This window comes from Macrobrachium nipponense, chromosome 23 (assembly GCF_015104395.2).
Source record: "Macrobrachium nipponense isolate FS-2020 chromosome 23, ASM1510439v2, whole genome shotgun sequence".
NCBI classification, from domain to species: domain Eukaryota; kingdom Metazoa; phylum Arthropoda; class Malacostraca; order Decapoda; family Palaemonidae; genus Macrobrachium; species Macrobrachium nipponense.
Genome location: NC_061090.1, coordinates 10,762,865 through 10,782,071, shown reverse-complemented (window position 1 = coordinate 10,782,071; position 19,207 = coordinate 10,762,865). Strand labels below are relative to the sequence as shown.

Below are 19,207 nucleotides of genomic sequence, written 5' to 3'. Positions count from 1 at the left end.
GGACACCCACCATATTTCAACAATGCATAAAAATACCCTAACAATTATTACAATATATAATCACACTTATCTCTTTCTCCCTCCCCTCCGACTGTTTCCTAACCTAGTATTCCCCTCTTAATTTCCTTCGTCCTCCAACTCTTTACCCTCTACATAATTTCTAATACATTCCCCTGAAACTCCTGCTTTAGTTAATACATCAGCCACTTGCTCCTTTCCTTTTATCCATCTCACCTCCTTTATTTCCCCGGATTCAATGGTTTCCCTTATTGCAGCAATATCTATTTTTAATCTCTTGCTACTTACACCAGTGCTCGATTTGATGGCGGTCATTAGTGTTTTACTATCAGTGTTAACCAAGGCTTCTAAATTCTCCTCTACTACCTCTTCCCACAAATGCTTGAAATATATCAATCCTTCTACAGCTTCCCCAACACTCAGGGCTTCAGCCTCAATGGTGGATTTTGCCACTCTCCTGGATTTCCTAGACTTCCACCATATGGGACTCTCCTCTTCCCATCTGTCAAAGAAATAATATAACCCAGTTGAGTATGGCCATCTTCTATGTTTCAAATGAAGCGTCTGCATAGGCTTCCCAATAAACCTTTCTTTCTTCCATCTCACTTATTGTAACTTCGCCCATCATGCTCTTAGTTTTTCTCACAATTTTAATAAGTTTCTTCATATCCTGAGTTGTTCCTTCTTTAAATGCTTTACTTAATTCGCTAATATTCATATGATATTTCTGGCATCGTGGTAGTGATACCCAATTCAGCTGTCCTACCACTGATCTGTACTCTGTTAACTCTTTTTGTTCTGCTAGCACTCTATTACCCGTATATCTTCTAGCCTCTGGTTCCTTATGGAATTTATATACTGGCCACTGATTTAAGGGAAAATCTATTCTCCTTCTGATCTATTTACGACTCCTATATACTTGCAACCTTTTTTACCCTCTCTTGTTCTCCTACTTGCAATTTCCCTTTCAATCTCCCAATCGTTTTTACCTTTAAGAATCCTTCAGTTCCTCCGTAGCAAAAATCATCTACGTGTGTACACAAAATGCCTTCCAATTTATTGTTCTTTTTCCAAAAGAATATATTAGGTTCTAGTCTACTTCTCTCACCTTGAAGATCCTTCACTACTTTCACCACTTTACAATACCATGCTTTTGCGCATCCTGAGCCCATAGACTGTTTCTTCAACTTCCATAATCCCCTCCAACCATCTTCCCTTGGTGGCTTCAAGTACACTTCTCTTTGTATCTCGTCACCTTGTAAATATGCAGTTTTTGACATCCAATGTATAACAATTCAATTTTTCCAACACCTTTATTATGGTTAGACAGAATTTTAAAATTTCAGCATTGCATGTGGAGCATCCTTTTCCCACTCAAGCCATTCTTCTTCAAAACCCCTAGCTACCAATCTTGCTTTACAGATCCTTTACCCCCCTCTTTCCCCCCTACTTTTCAGTTACTATCCATCTTGTAGATATAGCTTTTTGTCCAACATCATTTACCTCCTCATATACCTGGTTATCTCTCAACTTAGAAGTTCGTTTTTCTTTAGCTTCCATTATGCTTCTATTTTCAAATCCCAGCAACACCTCCTCTTCATCTTCAATTTTTTCTACCTGACTATAACAATCCCTCAAGTTAACCCACCTTTGTCACCTGACTGTGAGTCTCGTATATTGTACGAATCAGCCCATGCTTGGCTTGATCTTTTTCCTGCAAGACCTAAAATAGTCCATTCTTCTACTTGTCCTGTATCATTGTTTATAGCCCTAACTCTATTTCCCTTTTTGAATTTTGGTATCTCTTCCATTAACTCGCTTCTATTGACCCACTTTGCCCGTTATCTTCCACTGTTTCCTCTATCACCTCTTTCTATAGTCTCTCTGTGTCTGCATTCCTTCTCTCACCCATTATCTCCTCTCCTTCCAGCCAATCTACTTTCCCTTCATTTGGGCCATCTGACCTACCTTTCACCCCATGGGATTTATCTATTCTAGCCGATATCTCTTCTGTATCTGGTGATCGTCGTTGGAATCCTTGGTCACATGTATTCCTAGCTACTTCTCTTAAAGATCCCCATGTTTTGACTATTATTGTTTTCCCCGATACTCCCACTACCTGAGCAGGTCCTCTCCATTCATTTTCATTTTCCCTCTTATAGAATACCTCATCTCCTACCACTGCTTCTTCAAATTTATGTTCTCTGATGTTTTGTTTAGCGCTATTCTTATTTTATTACAGGACTCATTTTTTATAAATGCTTCTCTGGCCTTGTGCATTGCATTCAGTGTGTCCCTTACCATACCCTCTTCCATCCCTTTTTCTCTGCTTGCAGGACTAGAACTTTCTTCTCCTATTAGGTTAGGCAGTGAAGGGTTTTTTCCAAATAACTAATTGGTTGGGAGAGAAACCTCCATTATTCATTAAACAGTTCCCTAGCACTCACTACCCATTTCAAAGCTAGGGACCAATCTACTTCCTCTTCCTCCATCATCTTCCTTACACTTCCCTTGATCATGCCTACGTCTTTTCACATAATCCGTTGCTCCACGGAGATTCTGTGCGGTGGGATAATACTTTAAATTTTCCCATTTTTCTGCCATCCATCCTTACTTTTTCATTTTTGAAATTCTCCCCCATTATATGACAATATTTTGGAGGGTGCTCCAAATATAGCAAACCAGCACTCAAAAAGTATCTTTATTATAGTTTCTGGTTCTTATCTTTATCCAACAGGCCTGCCAATATCTCGTTGCCATATCCACTATTACCAAGAACTTTCTCTCTTCTATCTCTCCCACATCCATCGCTACGACTTCATTGAACGTTTTACTCCAAGAAAAGCCTACTACCGGTTTGGCGGGGTTTCTTTTGTATTTTTTACAAACCTCACAATTTTAATCAGTTCCGTTAGTAACTTTCTTATTTCCTCTTTTCTTTTTCGATTAAACCCATTACTCCATTGTGCTTCCTCTGTTAGCTTCCATATTTTATCTCCACTTCCATGACCAAAACTGTAAATGTATTTCTTCATTGTGTTCTTAATTTCCCTCGGATTCTTTCCCTTCCAACCCTCCAGTAATAATTCTTCTACCTTCCTCCTCCTTATAGGCACTCTTAAATGACCCTGTTCGTCTTCTCTTAACTCTACTTTCATTCCCCCTAATACTTCTACTATGACACAATTTTCTTTCAAATTTAGGGTCATACCCATTTTACTCATGGTTTGCTTACCTATCAGCCAGGGTATATCACCCTTGCAGAATTTTCCGTCTTCAAATAAAACTTTCTGTTTTTAGTATCACAGGTATTTTCTATTCCTCTGGGACTTATAAGATGTCTCACCAAAATTAAACACTTTATTAGACCTCTGTCCTAGTGTCCCTCATTCTCCTCAAAAAAAAAAAAAAAAAAAAAAACTCTTCCGACTCAAATCCATGGACAATACGTGCTAGTCACAATTCCCCGCAAACTGTTGATTTACACCCTGTGTCCAAAATTGCATCAACCACCTCCCCCATGATGCTTCCACTATTTTATTAACTTCTCCTACATAAACTTCTTCTTCTGTCCCATTTTTCTGTTTTTCACTTATTTTCTTCTAGTCTGTTTCAGTTTTCTTCCTATTATGAAATTCTGAGGACAAAATCCCCTAGCCCAATGCCATTCTGAGCTGCATATTGCACATACTGTTACCTTCCTTCTTTGTTTATAGGATTTCTACCACCCCTTCCTCGGTTCCATCTTCCCCGATATCTTTGTTTTCCCTCCCTCTCCCAGAACTGGCATTGCCTTCTGACGAACCCCACCATTCCCAGTCCTCTTTAGTCCCTAATCCTCAAATAGTCTTTTCATTGTTTGCGACACTGTTCCGTACTCTAGCTTTTCTTGCCCACAAGTCCGATAATACATTTGTTTTTGATTTTCCGTGAGATTTGCCTTGCTCTATTACATGATAACCCCTTGACTTCGCCTTCAAGCGCGCCTTTTTTTCCCCATTGCTCTTTCACACTCAGATGCTGCCTTCTCGTATCTAATTAAATAGTCCGCCATATTTTCACTAGATTCTCTTCTTATTAGAAGGTATCTTTTTATTCTACCGTAATTCTCCATTACCGAGTCTTTTAGATAGGCTTTATCTAGTTTCTCTAGGATTAACTTTGACCCTCTGTACCAGTAAGTTTATCTTATCTAATGCTTCCACTAGCTCTCGGGCTTTCCCTTTTAAGCTCATTCTCATTTCTATCGCCGGGTATTTTGTATCTTCTCCATACAACAATAGCCAATCTTCGGCTTGACCTTTCCATTCTTTTGTTATTCTTCTTGTATCCCGCTAAAACCTAGGACATTCCCTTCTCCATCTAGTAGTCTCCCTTTGTTCACTGTCGGATCCAGGCATCTTTGATCAACCACGCTCTGCTACCAGTTTGAATTTTGGCCTAGCCTAAATCCTTTCTTTCTCTATAAAAATGAATAATCTACCCACCTGTACGCTTTCTCCAACTCCAGTACACTCCAGAAATCACCTTAAAACACCAGCACCACAAGACTTACGACCCACCCAAAAAAACAACTCCTACCAGACAGAGAGCTCTCCCCTACCAAACCACACACCACCAACACGTTGCTTTCTACTGCCCCGTGTTATTGTTTACAAATCCTGCCGACGCCGCCGCCATCTGTCTATGACGTCACAGCCTATGACGTCAACACAACTAAATACATCAACAGACACCTTCTAGAATCTACCACATGTTGTCTATATTATAGGACACCCACCATATTTCAACAATGCATAAAATACCCATAACAATTATACAATATATAATCACACTTATCTATACCCATAACAATTATACAATATATGATCACCCAGCTCAAAGATGAAGAAGAAATGATTCTTCTCCACTTGGCATGGGGATCTGTTACAAAGACCCTTATTCCAACATTTAACTGGAGCATGCACAGGCATCGCCATGGCTTAGCCTACAAGAAAAAAAACAAGATCACAAAGCCGACGAAGATTCATGCCTTTCCATCTTGCAAGTCTTTTCAATTTCACTTCTAAATCTTTCAAATTTCTCCTTAAGTGCGTGCTCCTGAATATGAAAGCGTACTTATATTTGTCGTCACCGAAGAAGAGAGGCAGTAGACTGTCGTGGCGTCACGAATGCCACCATTTTGGCTATGACGTCATCACGCAAGATGGAAAGCTTGCTTGTTGATGGTACTCTTGTAGCCACGACAAAGAGATCCAAAATGGTGTGGCATTGTTAAGTTTTACAAGGATGCGACAGTCCTGGCTCGAAGATGAAAAGAATTATTCTTCTCCCCTTGGCACGAGGATCAGTCAGAAGTACCGTTCTCCGAATCTTTCACAAGGCCCCCACTAGGGCAACCAAGGGTTCCATTCAATCACCTTGTTTCGACATTTACAACTAGCTCTTGTGCTTTCTTATAAAAAGGGATGTGATAATCCTGGCTCAAAGATGGAGAAGAAACTATTCTCCTCTTGGCACAAGGATCAGCCACGAAGTCCCTTATTTCCCAACACCTGATTGGAAAACACACTGACATCAACATCATCAAAGCTTGTGTTGATGTCTAAGCGGAAGAACAAGAAGAAAAGACTTGCACCACTTGTATGTTTGTTATTTCTCCTAATGCTTGCAATTTTTCCCAAAAACATGCGTCACTGAATCAGAAAGCGTAGTTGTACTCTTTTACTTCAAAGAAGCAAGTCTGTGTGCAAGTCACAGCCGTGATATCATGGCAGGTGCCATGTTTATGACGTCACTAACCATCCTGAATGTGACATCAGCACTTGAGAGGAAGCATAAGGCTGCTGTTGTTATTCCTGTAGACATAGCAACCTTAACTCAAACTGCTGAAGCATTGTACTATGTGCTTCTCTACAGATGTCAAGGTATTCGACCGCCATTCAGTGATCATCAGGGATAGAAGGGACATCCATAGCGAAGGATCCTGGAGGGAAGTGCGACATCATAGCAAACCAACTACCCTTCTTAGGTTGGTACTTCTGATAGGCCTATCGCTGATTGTACACCCCCATCAACTCTGCCTCTGTATCTGGAACAAAGAACAAGATAGCGATGAACACCCCCTCACCACAGGGAAAGGAGCTCAATCAGTCAAAACTACCTCCCAAAGTCCCTCCTGATACATCCAAGATATGAATCCATAGATGAGCCCGATGGGATATGTGAAATATCAAATAGTAGGTGGTAGAGTAACTGGATCTGAACATAGTTTTCTGCACCTACGACCTGCTACACGTTGGATGGGGCTCTGTGTACTGACGTTAACCCTCTTGCGTACAGGCCGAAAATATAAGGGTGTAAGGTACACGACTTTTCCCCCGGGCCAAAAAGAACACACGCAAGAAAAAGTTTTTTGGTAAAATTCGGTACGTCTTAACTATAACTGATATACGCTTCTGGTTAGTGCTATTATGTCGGCAAATGATTGAATTATTTCCTAAAGCAATCAGAACATCTTTACGAAGCTTAGGAATAATAAAAATGATGTGATGAACGTGAAAGTTTTAAGAACAATCGTAGATATTCTTTGGAAATAATCATGAAAAACATAATAATTAGGTTAGGAGAGTTTGTTTTATACCTAAATTGTCTAGAAATGTTTGATCTTTCACATGGAAGCAATAATTTTGCTATAAATGTGTTTGCTAATGAGCTGTAATTGATTAAAAAATGCAAATTTTTTAGAGTGAAATTTTCAGATTTTCCAACGTACTTATGTTGACGCTTTGTATCGTAGCTACTTAAGTAAGCTAGAAGCGTCAGGTTTGTGTTTTTGTTGAGATTCACCATCTGTCAACCCAATGGTGTCAACTCCGTTTTCTACGACGCATATTTTTTGTGAATTTTTACCGAAAATAACTCACATAATTATGATGTGCCTGGCGCATCATCTGAGCACTTATGGAAAGAAATTTATTGATGCACTACGTATCGTCAGATCACGAGAGGGTTAACAAAGGCAAAGATATCCAGGCGTTTATCTGCCTCTTGTGAGATCCAGGAAATCATAGCGAACGAAGCACGACAAGGCTCCATGATCGTAAAATCGCCCAGAAATTCCACGCGCAAACAGATTCAAACCAAGTGGGGCAAATTAAACAGGCTTTAAAAGGATGGAAGCAATGTATGTCCTCTCTTAAAAGCAGTAAGAAAAATAACTAACATGGTCACAGGTTAAAGAGGGATATGTGGGTGGCTCCACATGACCAAGCACAGATGCCAATAGTCCCGTGTACACAAGTTTTTAACTTTACCAGTTTCCAGCTGGCACTAAGTTATTTATCCTAATGTTAAGACCGAGGGTTTGTTTCGTATATGAACAAATAGATATTGCAGCGATCAGAGAAACAATAGAACCTGGGGAAACAAAGGAGGTGAGATGGATCAACGGAAGAGATCAAATAGCTGATGTACTAACTAAAGCAGGAGTTTCAGGGGAAAATATTCGAAATTATGTAGAGGGTAAAGAATTGGAGAATAAAGATTATATGAGATTAGGTTAGGAAGAGATTGGAGGGGAGGGAGAAGGAGAGAAGTGTCATTATATATCAGTTTTATCCGTGTTAATTTATTTTTTGTATTCGTGAAATGTGGGCGCTGTTCAATGTACGGAAAATATACATTTGATTTTACAAAATGTCTTAGTGTATTGAAGTTGCGTTGTGAAGTCATAGAAGACAAGATGACAGCAGCGTGGGGTGGAAATGTAAACAAAACAGAGTGCGGAAAACACTAAAGAATGATTTGGTGTCTGGTTTGGTACTGGGACAGAGGGATGTGAACAGGTGGGTAGATTGTATGATTGTTGCATATAAGAAAGATTAGGCTAGGAAAATATTCACTTGTTATTTGCAGCCCTCCACCCAATGACAAACAGCTTGGAGTTGGGGGTAGGATACTGCAAAGATTTTATGGGGATAAAATCTCCACAAACCACAATATCCAGTTTTCATTCGTAAGCAGCAAATTGTTTCTGCACTGATATAAACAACCTCAGTGTCTCAATGAATAATACATTTCAGAGTAATGGCAACTCTGACGTCCTGAACTGAAATGAATCGCAACACCCTTAAGAGACACTGACAAAAGTGTTGAAGCCCAAACTCAAAAAACAATCCATCTTTCAGGTCATACATACATTTTTGGATAATTGAAATTTCCAGACTACCAGCAAGACTACATCATTCCAACATTCACTGGATCTACAGTCAATCCTTTACCTGGGTTACAAATTATTTCCATGATTGGGAAAACTAAAAAAGTAAGCTGTTGAAAGGAAGAACAAACAATTACTAAACCATAAAATCAACAAGGATGAACAGTACTACAAAAAGGAAATAAAAGGTCCAATACTCACTCCAATGGCACGTAGCCATTCTTTCTCTGTTAAGCTATCGGAGTAATCAACCTCCTTCTTTGAACGAGCTCGACGATCACCAAGCTCTTCCGGTTCTTCGTCATCTACTTCCTCCTGTGACAACAAAAAATTTAAACACAAATAAAAAAAAAACCAAATATCTTACTTTCACTGCAAGTCATTTGCACAGACAAAAATATCCTAAATCCAAAAACTGACTTCTTCTTAAGCAATTTAATTATTAAGAGCCTAAACCCCTTTAAATAAAACGAATACGTACATGCTTTTTTCTGGGACTCCAGATCTAAATTTAAGCCAATAAATACCATGGAAGATAGCAATAAATTCAATTTAACATTGCAATTATTAACTGCTCCACTTTGAGAATATACAATCTTCACCTTCTAAAACTGTTGCAAAGTGCAAGTACTTACAGAATCTTCTTCCTTCAACATCCATTCTGGCAATTCATCTTCTGCCATTAGACGTGCCCTGGTTTCTGTGCTCTTTCTATCTTGATCAACTTTTTGGAAGATTTCAAACTCATCTTCCCCTCGAGCAATCATCTGATTGATGGTCTCATCATCTGGAGCTTCATCCTCTTCCTATAGTTAAAAGTCCCAAATAAAACTTAAGATTATGGTCTTAAATCATTAACAAAGCTTTCCTCTTATAAAAACCTTTGAGAATACAACCATTAGGGAAATTACAAAATTATAATAAAATCTCTACTTATCAAAATATAACCCATTTTTATTTCTTTTACCCCTGGGAAGTCAACAAATTTAACATGCCTTTCTTTCTTATGTTTTATACACTGTGGATGAACTATTCAAGCCTAAGATTGTAACACCTGGATCAACTTGGAAACCACATCTACTTGCAATAATACTAGGTGTTAATCATGAACCAAAGTGTTTCATTCCCAACTCTGGCATTCATCATGGTCTAAATTTTGACAAAGCAGGGCTGTTCAAACAGGCTAGAGTAGGATTCGTTCCATACGTATGGGAAGCATGATTCACACTTACTTCATCTTCTTCATTATCATTTGAGAGAATAGCTTGGAGGAACTGTCTTCGGTCAGATCCTGTAGACTTCTGATCGAACATACCAGCTTGAATGACTTTTTCGTCCATGTTGAGCTTGTAACGTGCAGCAGCCAAAATACGTTCTTCCACAGTGTTAACAGTCATGAGACGTAACACACGCACCTAAAATGAAACACATTACAATTTTAACATAAGTCTCCCACAACACATCAAATTGATCATATTCATCATATTCAAACTTTAAGAACATATTTTTATAAGTAGCCATATTAAAATTACTTGGAGCAGGTTTATCAAGTATTTACAGAAAATAAAACATCAACAAACCTCATTCTTCTGACCAATACGATGGGCACGATCTTGAGCCTGTAAATCTTGATGAGGATTCCAGTCAGAATCAAAGATGATGACAGTATCTGCTGATTGTAAGTTAAGACCCAACCCTCCAGCACGAGTAGAGAGTAAGAACAGGAAATATTCCCGGGATGTGTTGAACATGCGCAGCAATTCACCTCGATCCTCTGACTTGGTCATGCCTATTGATAACCCATTTAGATTCAGTGTAAATGATCAAACTTCATAAACTTAAGAAAAATATAAATACAACTGTCAATATTGCATTAGCAATACTAAGATAGCATAAAATGAAAAGGTTTAGATTTTATCAAATTGCAGTGTTTCAAAAATTTTATAAATGGGTTAACTTAAAATTATGGAGACTCAAAACTACTTCAACTAATTTGCTTCCATAACTTGATATTTGTTGTTAATTATATTTTAGATATTTACACAAGATGTTGAACTGTTGATATTACTCTACAGTCTGTACAACATAGGGACTGGGTCATGCAGACTATTCATCAAATATCCATGGGTCAAACGTGAGTGAACAATTCTAAGATCATTCAAAATAACATGAATGCCTCTATCTTTGTGATATAATGAATTCCATACTCCAACACAGGGCTTAGTTTTAATTTGTTATTACTGTTCCATATATTCTGCCATTCATTCATTATAAGGTTTTTAAAGACAGTAATATATCAATTATAGGACTATCTGTTATCTTGTCAGAGTAGCTGAGGCTGCAACTTTGGCTGTTTCATCAACTTCACCCGACTTGGTCAACAGCATCAACTCCATCTCCTTCCTGCAAGTCCATTAGGGTAAGAGTCAGGTTTGCTTCATGTGCTAGCTATGAAGACTTTTCATTTCTAAAGAGAGGTTCTAACTTTCATGGCTTAACTGTTTCTAGGTTTTGCTTATACATGACCAACCCCTCAACAGGAGTCTCAATTTCTCCAATCAGTATGGTCTCAATCTTTGGTTATCTACAACCTAGGTAGGGACTGAAGGAAATTTCTAGCCAGATCTTCAGTGGAGCTGCTGAATGTTGGGATTTGTTTATGACATCTTCTACCAACAATCTTGGCAGTTTTAGGCTTGGTCTGGCATGGAGAATAATACTCCCCACACTTGATCTGTTGAGATGGCAAGTTTTTGACCTTGTCAAATATTGGATGGTCCTTTACACTCTGGTCTGGGCCAAACAAGACTGGTTACTTGGTATTCTTGTGAATCCAGAAAAATTCACCAAAGTGTCAGCAAATGCCACACGAAAGTCAGGCGTTGTTCATATGGCCTCACATATTTATAACTGCTAAAATGCAACCCATTTTGGGACATCTGTCCTTCCTTTACTAGGATACTATTTCTGGTGTAGATGAAGTCTGCTTCTGCCAGATTTATATCTTTTTAGATAGTGGTTCATGGTAGGTTTTTGTTTCTTAATATTAGCAGTCATATTTCAACAGAGATCTTTCACGTTCACAATTGAACCCTTTTCCCCTTCTCCTGCCAAGGGCAGCCAAATTTACTGAACAGCAGCACCAATATGCAGTAGATGTGCCTTGGTGTTGAACTTCTCAGTTCCAGAAGTCCTTTAATCCTCACACCACTGGATTGTGGAACAACCTCCTTAAGGAAGAGGAATTGGAACTTCAAAAGTTCAAGCGTAGATGCAATGAATTACTACCCATAATACAATTATCTTTTTATTTTAATCATTTACTTAAAGTTTTACCTGTTTATTTTCTTTAAGTGTTCCCTTCTTTCTGTATTTCCTAACACCTTCTGTTACCACTTTCTAAAATTCTTTGGAAGCTTGAATTTCAAGTCAGTGGCAACAGTGGGCTTGCTCCACATGAATAGGGTTCATTGTCTGAATAATAATGGCTGTCACTGCTAAATTGTATAAAGCAATGTTAACAGTGAGGATTCTCAAAGTTTTCATAAATTGTCTTGTTCTACTCTGCTTATTTTTCTACAGTGATTGCCCAACTTTCAACTTTCTCTGCTGCAGTTCTTCCTCTTCAATAAAGGATAAATCATTCATATCTGCCCTCTATGAGTTACAAATTTGATATAACAGTCTGGTTAACTTCTTCATACATAAACTAGTATTCCTAACAAAGTATTAATAATGCCTTCATATACAAGAATACATGACTGAACTGCCACTTACCATCCAATCTTAAATACTTGAAGCCTTTAAACATGAGATAATCTTCCATAATTGTCATCAACTGGGTCATTTGGCAGAAGAGCAATACACGATGGTTTGTGAGGTGAAGCTTGGGAAGAATTCGATCAAGTAGTTCAAATTTACCAGATGCACGGTAAATATCTGGACTGTAAGGAAAGACAAATTACTTCACACAACACTAAAGCAAATTCACAAAACTTCATACAACCAGAACAATTATCATTCATTACACCATAGTACACATGCATACAATGACAAGTACAATAATGATGAGTACAATCACTAGTCACCCCAAAGTCTTTACAGGCCTAAGGGGTCAACAGTAATTCAAAATATTAAAAATACTCATTTGTAGGGGTTGATTTACCATTGCTTTACATTTCAAAACCATTTCTACTCCTGTCTTGTGTGATGATCAGTATTAACGAAGGCAAACTTCCAATATGCCAAGAAAAGGTAATAGTTTCTTTTGTAATTATATATTTTACAGGATCAACAGGACCAAAAAGGGCAGTTAATTTTGGGTATGCACTTGTCAGTTATAATGTTTGATGAGGTGCTTATGGGAACCGACTCCCCTTCTCTGATAAGTTGTGAAGCTCCTTCTCCTTCTTTGAAATTAAACAAGTGGCTGTTATTAAATGGTTACAAAAGCAAATTAAGTAAAAAAGTTTGCAGTATTTGTGTTGAAATTGACCGTTTTAATAAATTTGTATTTTTCAGAGTTAACAAGCCTGAAGAAGATTTATCCTCAAAAATAGGATAAATCTTCTAGCGCCAGCTGGAAACCGGTTATAAACAATCAAAGATTGTAAATGCAAGGAATCTGTGACATCTGGCATCTGATGTGCAGCTGAGGTGGAAGCACGTCAAGAGAATAGCCCTGAATCCAGTGACGCATCAGTCTTTCTTCCAACCCAGGATGAAAAATAAGAAGGGTGGCTAGAGGTGAGCAGTCAACGTTAAGACCTCAGGTTTGTTAGCTATAAAAAATACAAATCGATTAAAAATTTGTTAGTCACTGTTTTGCAAGAAAGATCTCTTGCAAGAGACACTGGATTGACTCTATACATGAATAGATACACATCCTAGTGATTAGAGGCATCTCTCCACAAGAAACTGGCAAAGAAAGTTGTGCTGGGAGGAATCTCTTTTGACTACTCAGCTTGGGGTTAAGGAGGTACTAGGGTTAACCAAAAACTTTGGAACTTGATAAAAGAATAGCCCTTAAATCCCTCCCTGAATGACGTTCATGGACTCGTGAGCCTCCTCCGAAGGTTGGTTTGCTCATATTGAAAAGCTCCTGGCCTCAAGGAGCATGTAGCATATAGGACAACCAAGTCCACATCAGTTGGAGTAGAGTGCAACTTCCTCAGACTTAGAATATTCAAGGAAGGTAGGCATGGCACTCCATCATTCTGGCTCCCAGAGAATTCCCAGAAGTTGTAAAGGAGTAATCTTCTCTACTGAACAATTCTGGGACCATGCACAGAAGACCCCTAGCTTCCTGTCAAAGAGAAGAGGCCTAACATTGGTCTCTTCAAGTAAACAGAAGAGACAATAGGATAACCCAAGGGGATGTCCTATGACAAAAAGCTCAGCACAGATACATTCTAAATATCCTGTAAACTTGTGCATTGTCAAAGTAATCTGCCCAGGAAACATGCATCTCCAACAGAAGAGATGTCCAATGAGGTGATGATCCCTTATGATGACATACAATCAGTATGCTAATCATTGGAGGAGACTCCTACGATGATAGGATGCACCCCCCCACCTTTTTTTACTAAGAAACTACCATGGTGGCGTTCCTGAGCAATGTATCGTTGACCCAAGATGGATCTTAACTACTTCAGAGATAAAAACACTAGGATATTGAGTTGCATTACTGAACTGGTTACAGTGCACCCTCCAAATACTTAGAACCCCCTCTAAAAATGCTTATAACTGCCTATCTTAAAAGTTCAAATACCAAATGTATACCTTAAATAACATCCTACTTCAAATATACTTTAAATTACTTTCCTAGTGCTACTATATTAATATGTTATTCTTATAATAAAATGAAGTTTTATAAATATACTTACCAAGTAATTACTTTCCTAACAATTAACCTCACATGGCATCCTAAAATTTTAAAAATTCTGTAGCACATGACTTTTGCAATGCGGAGGTGACATGTCCCGCCCACTGCAATGGGAACTCTCAAGTGACAGAAGCCAACAACGTCATTCTTTTTTATTGCTGCTCAGTCCATGAAAATCAGAGGGGAGGAGGGCGGGTTCTGATTTAGTAATTACTTGCTAAGTATATTTATAAAACTTCATTTTATTATAAAAATATTTTTATAAAAGTAACTTACAAAGTAATTACTTAGCTGAATCCCACATTACTGGGGGGTGGTGCATGACTGTGAAAAGTATGACTATTCACATGTGAACGTCAGGGAGAAGAAGCTCACTCTTGGCCTGGAGGTCTCGACCCGACTCTGGAAGCCGAGTGACGAAAGAAGAACCATCATGTACAAGGACGTGTGACGAATCATGTACACAGTCGTGATCACCTTCAACCCCTGAATCGGAGCGTCCAAGTACTTGAAGGGGGAGTCAAGTGGGCAGATGGAGAAACACCTCTCTCACTCTCAGAAGAAGCAACAAATCCCAAACCCTCTAACATCTAACTTGAGAACAAGGGGAGAAGGAGGAGAAGGTGATGAAGAAGGGGAAGGAGCCCTTGGCCGAAGACAATTCTCGTTTGAAACCCCGGGACACCTTCAACTACACAGAGTCCAGCCAATCACGCTTGAAAAAAAACAAAAAAAAAACACCTCCAATGGGTTGATAACCAACTGTGATGACATCATGGACAAGGATGGGAGTGACGTCATGGCAACAGGCGGAGGGAGAGATGTCACCAAAGCTGGCTTCACAGACGGAGAATAGCTGGGAGTGATGTCACAGCATTTGGACTGGCATCTGGAGATGAAGGCCTTATTGATAGCAAAAATGGCAAAAAGGTTTTCTTTCATCTCCTACAGCAATTGAAGGGCCTTCCCAGTACACACATGCTGAAAAGCGAAGAATTTACCAGGAAAACCATTCGCCCTTCACTTGAACGTAGCGTCCAACGAAATTACGTCGTCAAGAAGCCATGATGTCACAGGCCCATCCATGACATAACACAGCATACAAGTCTCACATCATCGGATGACGATACATCAGAGGTTGATGATATCCACACATCAGAAGAGCTGCCTGTAAGGTTGGTACCCGGCAAGAAGACGCAGTGTATCGATCAGCAATAAGGGGCTCCGAGAATAACAAGGTACACACTTCCAACAGGTCTGACTGGGCTCCAAACTCTGTTTCTTCACAGCAGCACAAGCATACAAAAATTAGTGGAGAGGCACCCCTGTCAGAGGGAAGAAAAGCAAAGGGCTCTCAAGTTCTGCCACCAAACTTCAAAGGCAAGCAGGGGTGACAACTGAAGGGCCTGTAAAGAAAAAAACAATATGCTCCCCCTCAAGAAAAAGATATCTTGTATCCTGAGAGAGAAAGAATCATATTTATCTGTAAGAATAAAGGGAAGGGAGTGATCTGTACGACTCACGCCCCTCCCCCTGCAAAATGATGGGAAAGAGACAAAACTGTAATCATCACTGGTCCTGCAAGCAGATGGGATCAGCGCAATCTGAGATCATCTGCCAATAAAATTTGTGTTGAGGAAGTGCAGGAATACTATGCTACAGAGCCGAATCCTAGCATATAAACCTTGTGTGCAACATGAAACTCTAATCTCTTGAATGTCCAAACTCACACAAATTCTGAGACTAAAACATTACCACGTTTCCAGAAAATGTGTAACAAGATCAAATTAAAGAGAAAAGAAACAATGTCATAACACAAATGTTTCAAAATATCTTCAATATAACAAATGCAAAATGCTAAAGAACAGGCAATATCCCCTTGTGAGAGAAGGACCAGCATTACACGTAACAGCTGATGTGAAGCAGAGGAAAAGGTGAGGTGCATATCTACTGCAATTTGTATCTGTCCTAGAGTAACGTGAACCTGGGAATCCTGTATCTGTCCTAGAGTAACGTGAACCTGGGAATCCTGTATCTGTCCAAGAGGGACGTGAACCCGGGAATCCTGGAAGGGCGTCTAAAAACGTTGATGTTCACAGGTCTTCTGGACAGGTATAAAAATGACAATTTGTCGAAAATTGCATTTTTCCTAACTATACAAACCTGAGGTCCTTTAACAATAGGAAGGTAACTAGCGGCAGCTGGGACGGTCGTAAGCTTCGAACAAGGGGAGAACGGTAGTTAACTGCTTGTCCGATCGTGCGCGCGGGCCCGAGAGGTGAAGAATCACTTTTGCTTTAGGCCCATGCAAAAAGTTGCAGAGTGAGGGGTGGCATGAGGTGGGACTATATGTAAAGGACCTCAGGTTTGTATAGTTAGGAAAAATGCAATTTTCGACAAAATGACAATTTGTCGAAAATTGCATTTTTCCTAACTATACAAACCTGAGGTCCTTTAACAATAGGAAGTAGCAAGCGGCAGCTGGAACGGTCGTAAGTTTCGAACAAGGGGAGAACGGTAGTTAACTGCTTGTCCGACAGTCGCGCGGCAGGTAAACAAATCACTTTTGCTTTTGGCCCATGCAAAATACGCAGAGTGAGGGGTGGCATGAGGTGGGACTATATGTAAAGGACCTCAGGTTTGTATAGTTAGGAAAAATGCAATTTTCGACAAATTGTCATTTGTTCCGATACGTAATACAAACCATCGGTCCTTTAACAATAGGAAGACTCACTTCTTGGTGGGAGGAATCTGAGTCTTTTGATGAACAGACTGGTGTTCGTCCATCCCTGGAATGCCTCCCTGGTCGTAAGAGCGAGGGAGGGATCCAAGCCTCTGTCCGATTGATCGGGGTGTGCACCGCAGGATCAATGGTCAGACCTCTGGGCCGAGTACTAAGAGAGAGGCAAGCGTATCTCTTCGTACCAGCAAGCAAGAACTTGTTCCTGTTTGCAAGAGGCAACATAAAGTATGGGTTGTCTCAAGCTGGCATCCACTTCCTCCCCCTTGTTGGAGGAAGTGGTGGATATACGCTCCTATCCCTAGTGAAAGGGATAGGATGGGGCTCTGTTGAGTAGCTCACCTGCATCTTGTCCTAATCCAGCAGGGTGACGACCGTGTCCCTGTCCCTAACCTAAACCAAAGGTAGGGGGAAGAAAAAGATGGGAAGAGGAGCCAGTCACACTCTCATTCACTCATCCATTCTTACGGTCACACCAGGACTCGATGCTGTTCAGCCTGCGAGGGTCTGGGTTCGCTACACAACGTGTTGAGCAGCCACCACGGGTCCCAAGGAAAAAGATCCAAGGACCTGTGGGCAATATCCCGAAGGTAGAAGGAAGGGCATGTGGTCTGGTTGGACCAGACCCCTGCCTTCAGTACCTGCGCCACGGAGAAGTTCTTGCGGACAAGGCAGCATCTCCTTCGCATCGAAGGCGGTGAAGTCCATTAGGGAGGGGATTGTGAACGACTCGAACCAATCGTCAGGGACCGAGGGTTCTGAGTCTTCGCTACGAAGTTCGGTACGAAATAAACGAGCGTCACGGATCCCCATCCCCTGGATGCTTGACTTCGCAGGAGAAGTCATGCAGTTCCTCAGAGGAAAAGAAGGAAATAGTCGCATGACCTATTCCTCTTCTCTACTTCGGTGATGTCCTGTACCCATACTGGTCTGTCCGTTTGCCACGAAGTCTCTCGCATCCTCCTATCCCCATGCAGCGAAGTTCTCAGTAGTGGATAGGACACCGACACTCCATGGTGGGTGTCAATGGTATGGGTACTGTGACAAGCTATTAAAACGAAGTAATGATTGCTCTGTAACAACCGAACTAAGTCAACAGCGTAGTTCGTAACTGACTCGGCCGCTCTGACAGCTGCCGACTGACTGCGTTCGGTAGGAGGCAAGTTGTCAAAGCATCCGAGTAAGTCACGTGACCTTCGCCTTTAAAGGGTTATGCCGAGAGACCAAACAAATAATGTATTTGTTTGTCACCAATGCCGGACAGCGAGGTGATGATTCTCTTAAGGCATGTGCCCAACAGGCGAAAGTCAATTGCCTTCTAGAGACCGAGGTCCCTGAAGGCAAAACATCTCATGGTTGTTGAATCTCAGCTAAGGAGAAACAACACTATGTACCGTTGAAGACGAAGGTAGATATTGAATGCAACCTACGTCTTCACAGACGAATCGAGAGAAGGATTCTCAAGATTCATAACCTGTGCTTACAAATGACTGAAAACGCTAACCGCTATTTCATTGCTGTCCGGTGAGAAGTCGTAGTTGCAATGAAAGCGGGGCGTTCTTCAGTAATGAAAACACAGGAAAAAGCCGCCTGAAGAACTGCTTCTCATGGGCTGAACATTTGGAAGTAGAGCTGTCAGGTCGGAGAGTAGGCGATGTCTTCTGACACATCTCGTAATTCGGGTTGAACAATGAACAATTGTACACCTACGAATACGAGATATTTTGAAGACAAACTCAGATGTCTGCAAAATCATTCGCATTATCGCAGTGCGATGCAGCGGGAGACTTGTACAGACTTCTGTTACCGTGCGGTAAACAGAAAGATGAAAGAGTCCAAGAGATATCTCTATTGAAAATTCTCGCAATGTCGAAGGCGATGGAATCTAGCGTCACAGCAGTAGATGGTCCTTCATTATTGCGAGAATCCCCATTAATCAGAGACCTAAGTCCATGATTGTTGGGCAGAGATACGGTTCGGTAGTCAATCAAACCAGGGGAGAGAGAGACATAACTGACCGTGCATCTCGGAGGCCCAGCTGATACTGAGCTGCTGTCAGGCAGTTCAATACGCAGTAGTTGAGCCTGAGCTCTCGCCGACTCGTCATCCTGAGTTGCCATGTAATCCATTATTCCATGAAGGAATGCGTTCGGCTAGAACTACGAGCATAAAAGATATGCTCGAGCAATTATATTTAGGCGAAACGAATTTCGGTAAATATAAAAGTTGAAATGGTGTTGTCGTGACAAAAACCATAAGTATATAAAATTGAAACTGAAAACTCCTGGGAGGTTGCAGGCAACCCCGAGTTGCAGTTCAATTAGAATACTTCTCTTCTAAGTCGCAA

General features: G+C 40.4%; 1 protein-coding gene across 1 annotated transcript in view; it reads right to left on the bottom strand.

The window, feature by feature from the left end:
- Positions 1–19,207, bottom strand: part of LOC135198613 (transcription activator BRG1-like) — a 264,106-nt gene that overhangs the window by 48,504 nt on the left and 196,395 nt on the right. The window contains 5 exon segments of the mRNA XM_064226363.1: positions 8,438–8,551; positions 8,872–9,042; positions 9,469–9,651; positions 9,817–10,025; positions 12,014–12,180. Coding sequence (XP_064082433.1) covers positions 8,438–8,551; positions 8,872–9,042; positions 9,469–9,651; positions 9,817–10,025; positions 12,014–12,180 — 844 coding nt within the window.